This window comes from Populus trichocarpa, chromosome 9 (assembly GCF_000002775.5).
Source record: "Populus trichocarpa isolate Nisqually-1 chromosome 9, P.trichocarpa_v4.1, whole genome shotgun sequence".
In the NCBI taxonomy this organism is placed as follows: domain Eukaryota; kingdom Viridiplantae; phylum Streptophyta; class Magnoliopsida; order Malpighiales; family Salicaceae; genus Populus; species Populus trichocarpa.
This window is the reverse complement of record NC_037293.2, coordinates 6,401,605-6,419,625: the sequence shown is the minus strand read 5'-3', so window position 1 is coordinate 6,419,625 and position 18,021 is coordinate 6,401,605. Positions and strand designations below refer to the sequence as shown.

General features: G+C 36.3%; 4 protein-coding genes and 1 non-coding gene across 7 annotated transcripts; 3 read left to right on the top strand and 2 right to left on the bottom strand.

Annotated features, from left to right (window-relative positions):
• Positions 1–708: 708 nt before the first annotated feature.
• On the top strand, positions 709–781 carry TRNAA-UGC (transfer RNA alanine (anticodon UGC)). The gene has a single exon. It is a non-coding gene; the product is annotated as a tRNA-Ala (tRNA).
• Positions 782–949: 168 nt separating this feature from the next.
• LOC7482277 (thylakoid lumenal 19 kDa protein, chloroplastic) lies at positions 950–1,838 on the top strand. Its single transcript, XM_002313262.4, has one exon. It carries the CDS (start codon positions 993–995, stop codon positions 1,704–1,706), a length of 714 nt encoding a protein of 237 aa, XP_002313298.1. The 5' UTR covers positions 950–992; the 3' UTR covers positions 1,707–1,838.
• Positions 1,839–1,952: 114 nt separating this feature from the next.
• Positions 1,953–3,414, bottom strand: LOC18102046 (uncharacterized). The gene is made up of 2 exons (XM_024608256.2): positions 3,197–3,414; positions 1,953–3,111 (listed from the first exon to the last, which is right to left on the bottom strand). The coding sequence occupies exons 1-2, from the start codon at positions 3,396–3,398 to the stop codon at positions 2,882–2,884; spliced, it is 432 nt and encodes a 143-aa protein (XP_024464024.1). The 5' UTR covers positions 3,399–3,414; the 3' UTR covers positions 1,953–2,881.
• A 2,868-nt stretch (positions 3,415–6,282) lies between these two features.
• Positions 6,283–8,338, bottom strand: LOC7482278 (zinc finger protein WIP2). Its single transcript, XM_002313996.4, has 2 exons — positions 7,717–8,338; positions 6,283–6,793 (listed from the first exon to the last, which is right to left on the bottom strand). The coding sequence occupies exons 1-2, from the start codon at positions 8,254–8,256 to the stop codon at positions 6,356–6,358; spliced, it is 978 nt and encodes a 325-aa protein (XP_002314032.2). The 5' UTR covers positions 8,257–8,338; the 3' UTR covers positions 6,283–6,355.
• Positions 8,339–13,942: 5,604 nt separating this feature from the next.
• Positions 13,943–17,878, top strand: LOC18102045 (ADP,ATP carrier protein 1, mitochondrial). 3 transcript variants are annotated; one of them, XM_006379037.3, is made up of 4 exons: positions 13,943–14,511; positions 15,836–16,347; positions 16,431–16,802; positions 17,320–17,878. In XM_006379037.3, exons 2-4 carry the CDS (start codon positions 15,847–15,849, stop codon positions 17,614–17,616), a joined length of 1,170 nt encoding a protein of 389 aa, XP_006379099.3. In that variant the 5' UTR covers positions 13,943–14,511; positions 15,836–15,846; the 3' UTR covers positions 17,617–17,878. The 3 variants fall into 3 exon arrangements, with proteins under 3 accessions (XP_006379099.3, XP_052311820.1, XP_052311819.1); XM_052455860.1 differs by having other exon boundaries at positions 14,004–14,511; positions 16,431–16,806; positions 17,325–17,878; XM_052455859.1 differs by having other exon boundaries at positions 14,355–14,511; positions 15,815–16,347.
• The last annotated feature ends 143 nt before the right edge of the window (positions 17,879–18,021 follow it).

The window sequence follows — 18,021 nt, the reverse complement described above, 5'->3', positions numbered from 1 at the left end:
TATAACGTAAAATTTACACTGTCATAAACTTGAGTGCGGCGCCTTTAATTATCAATCACTATAAACTTTTTTTATTTTTCTGAGTTTTTTTTATTATTATTAATATAGGTGTTTGGACCAGCTTGCGCGCATCTTGACTAATCTCACAGGTCCTAAAGTTAATGACCATGTAATCCTCTAGTGAGCATCATATTAGCAACCACATGGCTCGAATCTCTGAGCTTATCTTTAATTTTACGGATCTTGTTTACATTGTAATGATGGAGAGAAATTCACAAAGATACCATTTATTTTTTCTTGGAGGGATGTTCACATTCAATTTAGAAAAAAATTAAGTTATGGGTTCTTTATTTAAGACCAATCATGATTATTGTAAGAAGAATCTATCTACGAGAAACATAAACATAACAACTTGTCATGTAGAGAACTGAAGGCAGGATTGAGGTTCCATTACCATGCATCGAATTGAATTACGTTCGAGACATAACAGAGCATGAACTATAATTGAAGCGTATAACTTGAATCATGAAACGAGAAACACAGATGTTCAATTCAATCAACCTTTTTTGTGAAATAAACACACCCGACTCTATATTTTTAAACAGACCCCCCTATATCCGTGGAAATAGCTAAATTGAACTAAAAAGAACAGAAGGCATGTTGAGTTTTTTATATATATTATGTTAAATAAAGATCTTTGACGTCCGAGGGGATGTAGCTCAAATGGTAGAGCGCTCGCTTTGCATGCGAGAGGTACAGGGTTCGATCCCCTGCATCTCCACTTGCGTCCGTACTTTTTATTTTTTGTTACTAAGAAAATGGATTAACTTAAATGGGCATCCAAAAAAATTCAAGCAAGACTAACATGACCTGGCAGATGTCCATTGGTCCAACACTGAACCTTCTCTCTCCTCATACCTTGATTGGATAAGAAAAATGTTGAATTCAAGATAAAACACAAGAAAGCACCTTACCCACTATTAGCCAATCCCATGGCTGCCATTCTCTCTTCATCAGCCCGCCTCTCCTCCACCTCCACCGCCCAAAAACCACCACAAACCCCATCGCTGTCCAAAACCCACCTGCCCATTTCCCCGCCCAACAAGCCGCACCTTACAACACTAGCTGCCACCATTGCAGCCACCACCATATTAACTGCCACCACCCCTTCCCTGGCAGACCCTTCACAAACATTCCACATCTACTACGGCACCGCAGCCAGTGCCGCCAATTACGGCGGATATGGTGGTAACTCGGACAAGAAAGCTTCTGCTGAGTACGTCTATGATGTCCCTGATGGATGGAAAGAACGTTTAGTCTCCAAAGTTGAAAAAGGTACTAATGGAACTGATAGCGAGTTCTACAATCCAAAGAAGAGAACTGAAAAGGAGTACTTGACATATCTTGCTGGTTTCCGGCAGCTAGCTCCAAAAGATTCCGTGTTAAACAACTTGGCCTTGTCTGATGTGGACTTGCAAGACTTGATATCTGGTGCAGATAGTGTGGTGAGTGTAGAGGAGAAAGATGGGAATGGACAACTGTATTATGTTTATGAGATTGATGGGGTTGGGAAACATAGCTTGATCAAGGTTACTTGTGCTAACAATAAGCTATATGCTCATTTTGTCAATGCACCAACACCTGAATGGAATAAGGATCAAGAGACTTTGAGGCATCTTCACCAGTCATTTAAGACTGTTGTCTAATATTAAAGGGGAGGTGAAAGGTTTGGTTTAATACGAGCTGAAGCTTAATTGCTTGTTTTGAGTATGTTTGATCTTAGAATTTCATGTAAAGTAAAGACTTCTTGTTTTAATAACACCTTTTGTTGTATCTTATTCATGTATCTTTATTGGTTGATTATAAATTTATGTCTGGAATTGTGCCCTTTGGAAATCAGCACCAACAAGAAATGGAAATCAAGTTTGTGAAAAATATTCTGACTTTTGGCAATATAATACAGCAGGGAATTTTATATCAACAGCTGCTCAATGAGATCATGACAAGTGAACATTTTGGTAATCAGAAAGAGAATTAGCTGTTGGATTGAAAACATGAAAGATAAACCTGGCCGATCTCAAGTGATCATTAAAAGGTTCATTTGCATGATGTTCTGTTTCATAGTGTTGGCCCTAACAATACCATGGTTTAGGAATTCACCATGGATATATAGCTCTTCATCAATTGCTTCTAGTATTCAGATTAAGCCGTGTGAAGGAAGGATAGAGACACATTACTCTGCAACATGAGCTTTTGTGCTGGACAGGCATGCATAATTGTATGAATTCTCCGTTCTCTACTAGCCTTTGCATGACCTCTGGCTTCTGCTGCAATTCTCTAGCAAAAAGCACTCCGACAATGGTAACAGCATCATTAACTCAGGTAGCAGGATACATATTTACAGATTGGCAGTGAATTTTGTGTTTCTTTGATCACCGGGTAGTCTGAAAGCTTAAATTGTAGATATCCTGAAATAGAAGACTTTGAATTCCAGCTTAGAAGTAAAGCATGTTCACCCTCAGATGATATTATATCAATTCCAAATACACCTTGCAAGCAATCGTTGCTGCTGAACACATCAAAAAGGAAAATAAATCAAATTGCTCTGCTTGTCCAAAAGGAAATGAAAATGTTCAGCCACATACCTCTTGAATGAAAAATCAAGACAGGGAACTTAATATCCAAGAAAATGATATTTGTTAATCAAAATGTAGATAAATGGAAAAACACAGGATATACTTTAATGTCCAAGCCTAATTTGTCTAAACATCAGACATTACCCAAGCAAACTTTATCGATGCTTGCATTTCCACCTCATCCTAAATTGTATCCTTAATTGTTACTTGTGCTTCTGAATTTAGCTAACAAAACAATTTTTGGGTTAATACAGAGTGAAGCCATCGTCATATGAAACATGCCACCCCCGTCTACAAGGTGGAGCATTTTCATCATACTCAGCACAGCAACTCCATCTTTTCTTCCAATTGACACTTCCAGTAATTGGTCTATTATTCTTGTCATTCCATTTATACACTATCACTCCAGAGCAGTCACTCCACTCTCCGTCAATACCCTGGTGTGGTGGAGCCAAAGCGTATAACCCCTTCTCCCCTACACAAAACATTGTAAACATAAAACTCCCATTAAAAAAAAAGAGAGAGACTGGGAATTCATTTAGGTGAGGTGGGGCACATACCCGTGGTGTGGCCATGGAAAGAGCAGGCAGTTGGGGAGTTCTCTTTGTCAAGATAAAGAGTATTGCATCTCAAGCAACGTTTCATGGCACGGATTCGAGTGATATTTAGTTTTGTTTCATCAATTTTCGAAGATGACTTGATTTTTAACGCATTTGATGGCTTGTAGTGAAGGGTCTGGGAGAGAGAGCATGTCATAGCCATGTTGCAGGTGAATTCACCACAGAGACAGAGGTTATTGATGGGGCTCGTAGCTAGAGACTTTATAAAGAAGCCCAGTTATACCTATAGCTTAGATAATGTCCAGAATATAATAGTAGCCCATGAATTTTGATCTGGAAACATGGACCTATGTCATCTTTTCTCCTTCCATTTCTTAATTCTTTCCATCATCAAGTCCCTGTTTCAAGTTTGTCGAGTAACAACGATAAGTGAACCATTTTGCTAATCAAAATTACAGGAAAAGTACTTGCATTGTAAGATTGGTTCTACAAACTAGTTTCTTAATCTCAGAGGACTTGTACGATCGGTCTAAATATTAGCTCGAGTAGCTAGCTTGTCAAGGATAATTTCTTCAAGCTAGAGAGACTGTTGTTGGACACCAACACTGTATGTAGTTTTTTTAATGCTCTTGACAATTGATCCTTCTGCTCTCTGTAATCAGAAATGCTGTAGTTTAGAGTTTTCAACAGATAGAGAAAGATGAGATAAATCCATATTGAGTTATTTGTAACACAATAATAAGTCTTCAAAACACGAACAGCAAGAAAGAAGAGAGTAGGCCAAAAGAAAAGCGTAATATCCATCATTTGCCTAGCTGTCCATACAATACTTTCCAAGTTCTCCATAACCTGCTTGGTCATGAATTTATACGTAATAACTAAACTCTATATGATAAATATAAAGATTAATATAGTATTAAGTTAATGTATCATACTGTTCGGAATGAATAAAGATAAATACATCACTTCGAATTTAAAAGGATAAAGGGTCATGTCCATGACCATTTAATGGATCGAGTCACTTAAACAACAATAATGGGCTCTTGCTCCTCTCTCCCCTAAAGTATTGTTATAGTAATTTCATCACTCATTACAAATATTAGGAGGGGTATTTGTGTTAAATCTCTGAATTATTAGTTAATATTTTTGTAGATATTTTTAATTTCGCTCTTATAATTTTTTTAATCTTTAAAATTTAATTTTTATTTTTTTAATTGATATTTATTTTATCTAGATTATTTTTTATTGTTTTTATTAAATTGCATTCCCCTTGAATTTTTTTTCTATCAATTTATATCCTTATTTTTTTGTAGGTTTTTTTTATTAATATTCTTTTACCAATCTCATCTTTCAAAATTAAATTGGTTGAGAATTATATTTTTTAATTGAATATGGATAAAAATTTTATCAGGATGCGACTTTTAAGTATTAGATCATGTTTAAGAGGTTTTTTCAAGTATGCCCTGTGTTTTTTCTTTTTCTAAATTTATATTTTTTTATTTTTTTTCATTTTTAACTTTTATTTTGTTATTTTTTTTGTTTAATTCTCTTTTTTAAACTTTTTTTTTCCAATTTGATTCTATTAGGTTAGCTCTCAATAATTTTTTTCTATTTTACCCCCTATCATTTTTTAATTTATAAATAACATATTATATTACATATAATTTTTAATTTTATCCCTTGTGATTTTTTTTAATCTTTTAAGTTTAGTCTTAATTCTCTTAATTGCAATTTTTCTTGTTTGGGATATTTTTTTTTATTTCATTCTTGTTGGGTTTTCTTCTATCAGATTTTAGCTCCATTTTTTTTTGTTCTTCTTTTTCTCTTGCAAGTTTTTTTATTAATATTTTTTCAATAATTTCACCCTTTTAAAATTAAATTAGATAATATTTAAATTTTTTAATTGAACTCGGTCCCATAATTTAACAAGTTGCAAGCTTTTTAGATTAGATTAGGTTTAAAAGGTTCGCGTGGTTTCATCCCTTTTTTAAGCTAATTTTTTTTTTGAAGTTTGATTTTTTTATATATATATATATTTTTGTTAGATTAACATTGAGTTGTTTGATAATTGGAATGAGTTTAGATGTGGTTTTTTTATTGACAGCTTATTTATTGTTGTTGTTATTTGTTTTACATTATTTAAATTATCATTTAAACTAATAACTTGAGATTAAAATTTTTTAAAATTATTATTATTTACATAAACAAAATTATTCATCTCGCAACAACACGTATCTATCATCCAACCTACCAATTATAATAAGGAAATCTTAACTCTTAAGAGCCTGACGAGAAATTTAAGGAGCTTCAGCTAGAAAAGTCCCTAGGTTTTCCATTGATTTCAATCATTAGCATGCTATTTAGCTGGCTGAAGGCTAATTTTCTTTGTGATCCTCTATTTTTTTTATACATGTAAAACATAGCTAGTACTATCAATTATTTAATAAATTTAAGAGTTTCATGATTTACATGAATTAAAAAAAAAAAATGGACACGTCAAGAGATAGCTCTAAATAAAAGAACTTGTGCAACCTGAAATGACTGGACAAGCTAGGAATAAAAGAAATCAAGAAGACGAAAATCACGAAAACAGCTTAAGGAATCCTAGTCTTACTGTTTATTTTTAATATCTATCCTAAAGACTTACAATAGTTTAATAATTACGTAAATATGCTTGTTCCCAGACAAAATAATCAATTACATCCCAGTAATAATACTGTAGCAGGCACTTATCATCAAAGCTTCACAGCACATCCATTGAAGGCGAAAGAAGAAGAATCTACACACAATACACCAGTAACGAAACTAGTTTATATATAATTAACAAGGCTTGCACTAGCAAGCACTTATCAAAACTATGCGCTTAATTCCATTTGACTATCTGAGAAAGATCTCCACGCACTATAGAGCAACGAGGATAGCTTATATATATAATAAGACTTGCACTGGTTTAATTAGTTTCTTCCTTGTAAGTGGGTGGAGTTTGACAACTTGGTCTAACATGGTTATGGAAACTAATTAACATTATGCCTAGGAATACGCAAAAGAGAAAAATCGGGCAACCAGACAAATTAAGGCACCCATCATGAGAAATATAAAGTTTAAGTTAAGGATATAGTCATAAATTAAGGTGGGAGGATTCACCTAAAATCCTATTGATTACATAGAGGATTCACAATCATGTTCGCTTTCAGATGCCAGTTCATCCTCTTCTTCAAAGCAATCAATGCCAAAAGCTGCATGGCCATGGCCAAAGGCCTTAATGTGGTCTTTCAGAGACCTCTTGTGCTTAAAATCAGACCCGCAAATGCAATACCATATTTTCCCACAGTTCTTTTCATGTGTTCTCCAATCACCTTTCACTGCAAATGACTTGCCACATTTTCTACACATGAAGGGTTTGATTCCATGCTTTCTTTTGTAGTGTGTTTGGAGAGTCCTAAAATCTTTGAGTGGTCTTGCTCTTGGATGGTCAATATTGTGTTTGCAACCTTGTGCATAACAATAACATCGAAGTCTTAGCATTCCTGTTGGCTGGGTTCCTCTTAAAGAGTCGGGTCCTTTTCTGTATTGAGATCCATGTCCCCACATATGCATCTGCAATATTAACCAAAACCCAGCTGAGTTAGATATAAAGAGAGAGAGAAAAACAAACAAACAAGCGTTGTGATCAATGGCTACAAAAGGAATGCCCTGGGTAGAGGGGCATGACATTTGATCCATTTGAGATGCGTACTGGGTCTTGGGTTATACAATAAATATATAAGAAATTAGGCAAGATTCACTACAAGAAAATGAAAGGTTGGGAGATCAAACTCTAGCAGCCTCCTTATAATATATATTCGAAGGGACTGGTAAGATATAGATAACCTTGAGAGATTGTGCATGCCAGGCTTTAAGCTTAACTTAGGGTTGCACAAATACTAGAATTAGTTGTAACAGACATTAGCATGTGCCTTTAAAGGTACACACAGTGTTCGGGAGGGGAGCTGATCAGGTTTTCAGTGAAAACAACCTGAATCTTCGGTGAACTCTTACAGACATGAAAGGGATCGGAGCACTCTGAATTTCACTGTTCAGCAAGCCTTATCTGCAGATTTTTCAGAACTCTGAAGCACTGCATATTTGTTTTCTTTAAACCACCGCAGTAGCTGACCTTAGCCTAATCTTCAAAGTAACAGAAGCACAAGGACGTCTCATGAAAGGTTATGTCACGCAAAAAATCTCAGTTGGAACTTGAAAGAAAAATCAATTACTCACGACAGATCTCAAGATAGTTAAGGTATATGAAGTTTATGCAAAATGGAAGTCAAACAAACAAATTAAGGTAGACAGAGACCTTCTGTACTAGGCTAGTACTATGCTACTACTGCAAGAAGTTAAAAAATTATTGTTAATTAATCATTAGAAACAAAATACCAAGATCCAGCTGATAATGGAGCAAGAAGAAAGTAGATAAAAGCAAAAGAGAAACAAGAAGAGCTTAATGAGACATGTTTCAAGAAAATGTGGCAATATACCTGCAAGTTGTTGTATCTGTTAAAGGTCTTGAAGCAAAGAGGACATGAAAATTGACTTGGACCAATGAGAATCTGGGAAGGTGTGGGAATCCAATACTGATCCTTGTTTAGTTTCTCCAAGGGGTACCCAGAAACTGCACTAATCTCTTCCTTATCTGGTCCATTTGCAGATGGGGAAACCCTAAGTACTGTCTGCAGATCAGAACTAGGGTTAGGGAGGCCTATATGCAGAACTACAGACACTGGCTTATCATTACCATCTTTAGTACTAAAAAAGAGGTTCTCATCATCCTTTTTCATTTTCTTGTTCTCTTCCATGGAACTACTCGAGGACTCGAGATCGTGGTCTTCTTGTTGTCTTACAGGGCCTAAATATTCTACAAGGGGAGGTGGTTCTTTTTGAGGCGGGGCAAAAGGAATGGATGATTTGGTGTTGAACAAGTGGTTGTTTGGGTAAGAAGTGAAAGCCGTACTGTAATGAGGATTAAGAGGCATGAAGTTGAAAGATCTAGTGATGAGATTGAAGCAAGGGTCTGCCATGGTGAAAGAAGCAAGAGAGGAAGGAGAGTGTGATTAGGCACTTTGGCTAGCAGAATAGACTGTGCTACTATATATAGCACCAAGTAGGGGCAGGAGAGATGGTTGAGGGCTTGAATACGTACCTTTCAACAAGAAGAGCACGAGGCAGTAGTAAAAAGAAAGGGTGTCCAAAAGTCAAGAAATTACCCTCTGCATTAACTGAAGAAACTTATGGGCATGCATGAAATGACAATAAAGAAGGAAAGAAAGAAGAAAAAGACAGACAAAAGTCAGAGATTGGACCTGCAGAAGGTTGTCTCCCAGGAGCGGATTGCACCACGCATTCTGAGAGAAAGAGAGAGGTAACATTCTGTTGTTGTTGTTGTTATTTAAAATCTTTTTTTTTATTAGATATTGCTTGAAATTAACAGCTACTAGCCCCTTCGCCATTTGCTTTGGTGGTTGTGTTTTATGTTTGTTTTCACGTCTAAGCTTGCCATTTTCATGGGAAGGGATGCATGCACCTTATGATGGTCCGGGTTTTATATTAAAAATACAGCCTCATGACACAAAGCATTAGGCAAGGCTGAGCCTAAAATTTGGAAAAAAGAGTAATTAACGACTTTTTATTGGTTATTTGTTGTGTCTATTTATAAAAAAAAAAAACATTACTTAAAGAGTAATAGTTAGTTGATCGCGATTATCAAAATAAAAAAATTAAGTGCAAAAAATATTTATATATTGATAGCGTGTCTTTTAAAAAAAAATTCAACCATGAAATTCCTAGTATCTATCTATTTTTTTCTTGTATCTATCTATTTCTTCAAGTCAATCCATCTAATAAATGAAATTCCTAGTTATTATAAAATTACTATGGAATGCATCCTGGAACACATTAGATCCCGGGTTCACAACCGCTCTAGGGGTGGCGGCGACTTTGAAGAAACTCCGATGATCTAGGTGGTCCATAATCAATTGATGTCTAAAGTGGGCCTTGGTCCCTACACTGTCTAGTGTCTAACAAGGCAATACACCCAGGTATAAGGGTAAGCTCGGATACAAACATACACAAAAGCATAAAGACCCGGCGTGATGGTTATTGTATATGTATCGATCGTGGTATTTATTTTTTTTTGAAATATTTTTAAAATAAAAAAAGAAACATTATCTTTGAATATTTTGAAGAGATTGTTGGATTGAAATGCCCCTTTTACCAGCGGCATTCTTTACGGCCATTAGCTCAGTCAACAAACTCGTTAAAGAATGGTGTTGGGTTCTGATATCGTACGATATACTGTGTAAGCAACCACTTTTTCTCGTTACGTGCATAGATGGGGTGTATAAAAGTTAATGAGGTGACACATATTGACAAATCTAGGACTCCATGCATGCTACCATGTTAAGTCACATCATTATAGAACGACTGGCTCTGTGTGTCAGAAGATGATGATGAAAAGGAAGCCAGAATATAGTAGTGACTTCTCCTGTACGTGCCTGTCTAGGCTCAGGATTTGAGGATTTGTACAGTGTTCTTCAAGAATTTAGGCTGATCGGTTCATTGTTAAGAGAAACAGTGTCATTTTCGATTTGTCATTCTACTCTCCGAAGTGATTTTGCACCTGTACACTCGTCACTCGTGTATGTATTTGTAATGATGGCAATGTAGGGCAGAGACGAAGTTGATACAAAGTTAAGGACATCGAAAATTGTTTATATCTGCTTAATTTAACGTGATCAGTTACAACTTACAAGGAAAGAATTTGCATATTTGACAGTCATTTTGGCTTTGATACAAGTGTATATTACCAATTATAGTTCATCACCAGCTACTAGTGCGGCTTAATTTGCATTTCGTCGCTGATTTACCTGGCCAACAGAGATTTAGCTTTGGAATCCAATGCTCTAAATTAATCCTCGATCTCCTTAATTTGATAGAACACAAAACAATTGACATGACAATTTTAAATTTTACAACAAATAGATATATTGAGTCATTGAACATATCAGATTTTACAGCACATGCTCTTCCTCGCCATATATATATATATATATATATATATATATATATATATATATATATATATATATATATATATTCTCGTAATATTTCATGAAAAATCAAGTATTTTAATACTAGATTTGTATTTCTAGAATACACTATAATAATCACATAGGAGCATGATAATACCAGAATTATGTATATATGATGGGTGAAGATTTAGGAAAGTACGTTGAATACCTACTCTTTATTACTATATAACAGGATATATACTAGCAAAATAATAATAATGGCAAAATGATGATGATATTTAATTTCTTGAAATAAAACCTATGGCTCCCTGTTAACAATGATAATACTCTGGCATGTTTTTCATATACAATTCTTTATTTCCTTACGATTCATAAATCCTAAAATTAATTATGATTTTATGAGGACTTTCTTATTGTTGATGTTTTTATTGTTTTAAAAAAAAAAAAACAGGAGGAGCTAGGTCTCTTATTCAAAAACCAATATAAACATGTTATTGCACGTATCTTCTGGGAAATGGTAGCTAAAGCTAGCTTAAGATCAGAAATTCAAACCAATTTCACCGCCAATTATACATTAAAAAAATAATAATAAACAAAGGGAACCGTGATTTTGAATTCCTCAAACCATAACTATACTTGGTTTTGAACGAAGACTTCTTCGGGAGCTATGTTGACTATTAGACATAATAAAAAAGGTGCGTTTCATCCCAACTAAAATTAATTAAGAGTACCAACTTCCTAGTTAGAATCAAAGAAATTGAGAAAATATATAATTAACAAATTGCACCTCCCAGATTCATGTTCTCAATACATGGAGACTTTATGTGCGGAAGGGTTAATTTCCTCAATAAATCTGTACTCTTAGGATTTCATTCGTGAATATCTGACACGTGCACTTGGCGAATAAATCAGAAGGTGTTGGAGGGGGTGTTGAGCTAGCTCTGCAACTGATCACAAAGGAAGACGAAATCATTTCAGCTTGCATCAAGTATTTATTGAGCATTTGAACTCCTGAGAAATCTGTCCATCTCAAAAGGTCGATTTCATTGAGGAACGAAAACCATGTTTTTCCATGCCTGTAGGCTCTCTTATTGGTTATATTTTCAAATGTTGTCTTGGAGTCTTTAATTTGACCACAGCTCATTTCTTATAATTTTATGTCTCCAAGATTGCACGAGTGTGTGCCTACGGGAAATGGGAATTATGACCTTTTGAGTCTCCATGTCCAAGATTGTTTTGATAATACCAACCAACTGCCTCCGAAATTGAAAATCCAATAAAAGTCCAAATCAGATCACAAATACTGTTATATATATATATATATTGCTTTCGGTCTCTGACCAAAACAAACAAATAGATTTGCAACAAAATTAAGTAAAGTTTACTTCCTGCTTTATATTGATTGCTGTGCCTTAGGCACAAAATATTGGTCCCTCTTCCACCGATCCAGTGGTCAAGCATTGCCAGTCCTTAAGCACACAACCACTAAAGTCATTTCAGATATGGAGCGTCTCCGAGCACATCTTTAGTTCTGAAACGTAGTTTCAACAATGAATAATCCTAATTTAATCTTTCCCGAAATATTATCTTCGAAATAAGAAAGAACAATCTCATTCATCGAATAAATGGAATCAAATGGTAGTCCTAGCGGATCTCAATGGCGGTTATATTTGCAAAGAATAGTCGTAGTCTCGATAAAACAAGCATTACTCAAAAGGATGGTTTTGAGTTCTATACATCTTGAAAACCAAAACATATGCATAAAATGATTTAAATCCTGTTACAAATCAACTGTTTAAATCCTGTTACACATGCTATGATTTTCCCTCTCACAGAACAGTTAAATGATGATGACCCTTGAGAGGTTGACAGCTGAGGTCCTCCAAGGGTTGTTTACAAGAGAGAGGGGGAATCCAATACCATGATTGGATCTCACTGTTCACGAACTTTTGTGACATTATTGTTTCTGACCATTTTCTCTCATTTGCTACTTTGCTTAATGGATGAAAGTGTTATAAACATTACAGAAAGTACGCTAGGAAGGCTTTAATTTCATATTCTTGACAGGAGTTGCTCGTCACATTAATTTCAACTGTATTTTACTTGTCATGTACTTGCTTTATTACAAAATGGAACCTTTGAGGCCTAACAGTTTAATTGCAGTAACCTTGTAGAACCTAACAGTTCGATCTCTGCCTATCTTGCTTGATGGCTTTCTTTCATATTGGCTGCAGGTTCATACTCTGCTCCCTAATCCGGAAAGATCGTATGTCAATGTTCCCCGTGTAGGAACTTCCACTTTTCTTAGTCGGAGTATGGGCTTCGGTTTGGGACTCTGAATTGATCAATCGAATGGGAAAACTCCTCTCCTCTTTCTTTTCCCTCTTTCTCCCCGCTCCTGATCCTGTGGCTTACCTTCCGGGGGCATCAAATGAACCCTGAGGTTACTCTGTCCCTGGCATCTCTTTCTTCCGCTTCATCTTCGGGCAAGCGGGTGAACTCATGGCCTATTCCTTATTTGATTCTCTAGGCTAGTGGTCCCTTTTTGTCTGGCCATGACCGGGAACTCGTGTTCGCCGGGTAGCCATTCCTCGGCCTCGGGCATTCACTCTTATCTGTAGCTGTCCGGCCCCTCTTTTCTTTCCCTCGCTTTGTCGGAGATGACTTTTTGGATTGCCGACCTAAGCTCACAAAGCAGAGAAGGACTACTAGCTTTTTTGTCTGTAAGAACCGATCAAATTATCCAAAGTGAATGGCACTGGTCTCAGCAGGCCCATGGTTCGAAACTTGGCATCATAAATAACCCAGAAATTCGGTCTGGGCCCTTCAATTATTGTCTTCAGCCGAAGCAAACTATCAATTCCCTATGGCGTTCTTCTGAAAGCTCGGACTCCATTTTTAATTAAACAAAGAAATGTCTGCAGATTGACTAGATGACCTTGCTTGGCAAACTAAATTAAGGCAAGCGAATTTTGCACACAAATTAGTTTTCAAACTTAATTATGCATTTCGCTGGCCAGGAAAAAAGAAAAGCTTGCTAAGTTAATGTCTCTTTAGTGCATAAATGTACCTAATAGAAAAATGCTAAGTTCAGTAATTTTTTGTCAGATCTTTCTTTAAATCAATATCATTTAGTGTATTCATCAGAAATGAGATATTAAAATAAACTGACAAAAAGGACATGCTTCAGAAATGTAGGAAATATTTGGAATTTAATTGATAGAATTTATAGGTCTGGGATGCAAATGAGAAAGAGTATATAGTTTTAGGACTAGATTGAGGTTTCCCTATTTTATTATTATTATTATTATTTTTGGGGAGGGGGGGTTTAAAAACAAAGAGAGAGAGGGGAAATGTACTCGAGGCCCTGTCCAAACTCCAAAGGCTAGCCTCGGATGGGGCCTCCAACGTCAGATAACCCATGGCCCGGACCATTTATAACATGCTAGCCTTTTTGTTGAGCTGGGCCTAGACAAAATATTTTAGCACCTTCCAACCAAAAGCTGGAAAACGGAAAGCAGAAAATAGATGCTAGCAAAAACAACAACTATGGAAATTTGATTCCGGTCCATAAGCAGTCTGGGGCCCAAAGAATTCTCTTTTGTTTAAAAGAGCTTTGAGAAAATGAAAAAAAATAAAAAAAAAAAAAGCCCAGTTTGACCATTCAATCCGTTGTCCACCGCTCAAGTCTCCCGTAACGAATCACGCCTCACCCGCCGCATGGGACATGGCGTAGGCGCACCGGCCAACCCTTCACTCCACCAAAAAATACTATCCTCTTTTCTAGCATAAAAAAATAAATATATATTCTTCATATTTAGCTCTAAATCTAAATCTTGATCTTGTTATTTTCTGTTCTCAAATTTTGATCTTGTTATTTTGAAACTAACCAATTTCTTCTAGGGCATACAATATTAAAAAAGAAATAATGTCTTAGTTGACCGAATAAAAAAAGGGTGACAGCTGCACCTGCATGGTCTTCCCCAAAGATTGGCGAGGCAACAAATCAGAACCCACCCAGCTAGCCACAGTCACATGGTAAATGGTCAGCAAAGCACAGCAAAAAAAGCACATTGGTAGCACCAATAAATAAGGGATAGTTTCACTCTTTTCAAAGCCTCCCCTCCGCCACACATCTCTCTCTCGCTTTTGCAATTTCTTTCAACGCTCAGCGAAAGTTGGAGAGACCCCTAAAAATCTCTCTCGATAGCCTCCTCCAGTCTCTCACACACAGCCACTAATCAGGTAAATTACTCTTCAGATCTACTCTCCTTTGCCGTTATTATTTCTGTCTGGTTTCTCTCTCAGATCTCTCGATTTCTTCCATCGAATGATCTAAATTGTCAGTTCTGATCAGTTATTGTTTCTGCTCTCTGTTTTACTAGATCTGTTTATGTATTGATTGGTTTTCTGGATCTGATATCATCTTCTTTTCTTGTTGTGTTCTTGAACTGTCATCGCTATCTCTTTGATTTACTAGATCTGCTTTTATTTTTTGCCTCTCTCTTTCAATTATCTCAGATCTATGTAACTACTATTTTCATGCTTCGAGTTTTGAAAATCCACTTCGTATGCTATGAAATTACTGTTGAGATCTGCTCGTGTGTTCCGGAGTTATGTGGTAAAGTATGTTCCGATGAACTGTTTTACTTGACTACTTAGGATTTGTTGCTGAAACTCTTCACACCTTTTTTTTTCACTCTCTCCGTTTTCTATTTTCATTTGTTGTTTTTGTTTTGATTCAGCGTTGTTTTAATAGAATCTAGTTCATTTTTCGATAGATTTGTTTCAACAAATTTATGTCTATTCAAAAGTTGGCAACCTGTGCAGGATTCTATAATTTTGTTGGTTGTGTAATAACAATTGTTTATTTTTATCTATTTGGAAGTGGACGATTGATTAGATGTTGTTGGGATTTTGATTGTTGTTTCTTATTGGTTACTTTTTTTCTACTTCTATTCATGATTTGATGAACCCGTATTGTATAGGATGATGAATCCTTTCCTCATTGCTTGGTTTTGTTTTTTAGCTGATGTTTGCCAACTTGATCAACCAAAAAACGAAATATGCATTTACTTGGGAAAAAATAATTTTTCATGTGGAAAGTTGTTTCCTTATGGTACGTCCACGTACTTGGTAAATTCTGATTTTTATACCTTTAGATGAATTCAGTTGAGCTGTTTATTTAAACTATTGTTGTGTTTATTGGTTTGTTTAAATTATTTGTCTTTTAATCCTTTCTCTTTAGCTTTTTCTGATTTATATTTCTGTTCATTTGCTTGCTATGAATGCGGGATTGGCATTGTACTTTTTATCGGTAATCCTTGGTAGAGTACTTGTTATGTTGCCCCAGTATTCTAGGGGAACCAGAAACTATTTGTTTCTCTTTATACCAGTGTTCCCTGATGTGATTTTATGCATGGTACATTGGCTGCTTTGTGATTTGATTTTTATAGTCTGCTTATCCTATTATCTGTATCGCCATTTGTGTTGGCCTAAACACAGTTTTCTTGTTAATGTTGCCTTTAAAATAAGCTGTTTTTAACAGCTTGCGCTGCCATCTTTGCAGGAAAAGTCACAATGGCTGAGCAGATTCAACACCCTTCTGTTATGCGGAAAGTAGCTGGCCAGTTCCTTCATTCCAGTGTTTCTAATGATTTTGGTTGTGATGGGGCTTTCCAGAGGCCTGCTCTGCACCAAAGGTGTGCTTATGGCAACTACTCAAATCCTGCTTTCCAGTACCCCATGGGATGGGCATGTGTAGCAGCTACTGAATTATCAATTGTTCCATCTACTGCTTCATCTGTTCTTGTTCAAGCCCCATCAGAAAAAGGTTTAGCTAGCTTTGGTATTGATTTCCTTATGGGTGGAGTCTCTGCAGCTGTATCCAAAACTGCTGCTGCTCCCATTGAGCGTGTTAAGCTTTTGATTCAAAACCAGGACGAGATGCTTAAAACTGGTAGGCTCTCTGAACCCTACAAGGGCATTGGTGATTGTTTTAAGCGAACAATGAAGGAGGAAGGGTTTGGTTCATTGTGGAGAGGGAACACTGCCAATGTCATCCGTTATTTCCCTACTCAGGTATACAAGCATTTTCAAGTTGGTTTTCAGTTAATATGATTTTTTTTTCAATTTTTTGCTCATTGTGTTTGCGAAACTGTCAGGCCTTGAACTTTGCATTCAAGGATTACTTCAAGAGGCTCTTCAACTTTAAGAAAGACAGAGATGGCTACTGGAAGTGGTTTGCTGGGAACTTGGCCTCAGGAGGTGCAGCCGGTGCTTCTTCCCTTCTCTTTGTCTATTCCTTGGATTATGCTCGAACCCGTTTGGCCAATGATGCCAAGGCTGCAAAGAAGGGAGGAGAGAGGCAATTCAATGGGCTCATTGATGTCTACAAGAAGACAATGGCTTCTGATGGTGTTGCTGGGCTTTACCGTGGATTTAACATTTCTTGTGTTGGAATTATTGTCTATCGCGGTCTTTATTTTGGAATGTACGACTCCTTGAAGCCTGTGCTTCTTACCGGTGACATGCAGGTTAGTGGAAACACTTCTGTTATGCTTTATTTGTCTGATGATTACATGGTTGCAAGATTGTGTTGCCCACTAGCTTAGGCTTTACACTTTAGCAACTGAATTTTATTCACATATTGAGACATCAATTGTTTTTCTTTTTCCCTGGTAAATGTATTTAGTTCTTTTGTTTTCTAGGCATCATAAAACCTTTGACATGGTTCCCCTGTACAAAACCATATGCTTTTATTTTTTTGTGTTGGGAGTTCTAGATTTTTTTAATTATATGTACACTGCAATTAACTCATTGTGTGCGTGCAAGATGGTTGCTTTATCTTATTAATTTTGGAAATCAGATTGCAAGTTTCACTATTTTTGTTTAAACTTCTTAAAAGTTTTGTTGAAATAGGGGATTTAGTTTGGCTTTTTCAACATGTTTTCTGTTTGTGATTTTTACATGATAGTTTCTTTTAAAGTTCTGTTGAAATAGGGGATTCAGTTTTGGTTTTTGTAACATGTTTTATGTTTGTGATTTTTACAGGATAGTTTCTTTGCTAGCTTTGCCCTTGGTTGGCTCATCACCAATGGTGCTGGTCTTGCTTCCTACCCCATTGACACTGTTCGTAGAAGAATGATGATGACCTCTGGTGAAGCTGTCAAGTATAAAAGCTCACTAGATGCCTTCTCTCAGATTTTGAAGAATGAGGGTGCCAAGTCTCTCTTCAAGGGTGCTGGAGCAAACATCCTCCGAGCCATTGCTGGTGCTGGTGTGCTTGCCGGTTATGACAAGTTGCAGCTGATTGTATTCGGCAAGAAGTACGGATCTGGCGGTGCTTAAACGGAAGCTATATCTTCATTCTTGTCGTTTCATTGAGGTTAGATGGTGATGAAATCTTGACTTCTGAGAATTTAGTCGGCGAATTTTTCCACAAATAATTCAGTTTTAGGGGGGAGTTACTCCCTGAACCAAAATTTACTTTTTGGATGGATTTTTTAAAAAAAATTCAGAAGAAACCTCATAATAGTTGTGGCTAATGCCTCAGCTGCTTCTTGGAAGTTCAGTTATGTGATTTGAGGAATGCATTCTATTCTACAGGTCACATGATGTTTTTATTTTTTGGTAACTAGCTGCATGGTGCTTGGAACCTTTTGTGTTTTTGTTTTGCCTTGCAATAATGTTTTTCATGCGATTCTCAAGCCTGATAGATCCAGTGGCAATGCTATTCCTGTCCAGGGCGGTGTT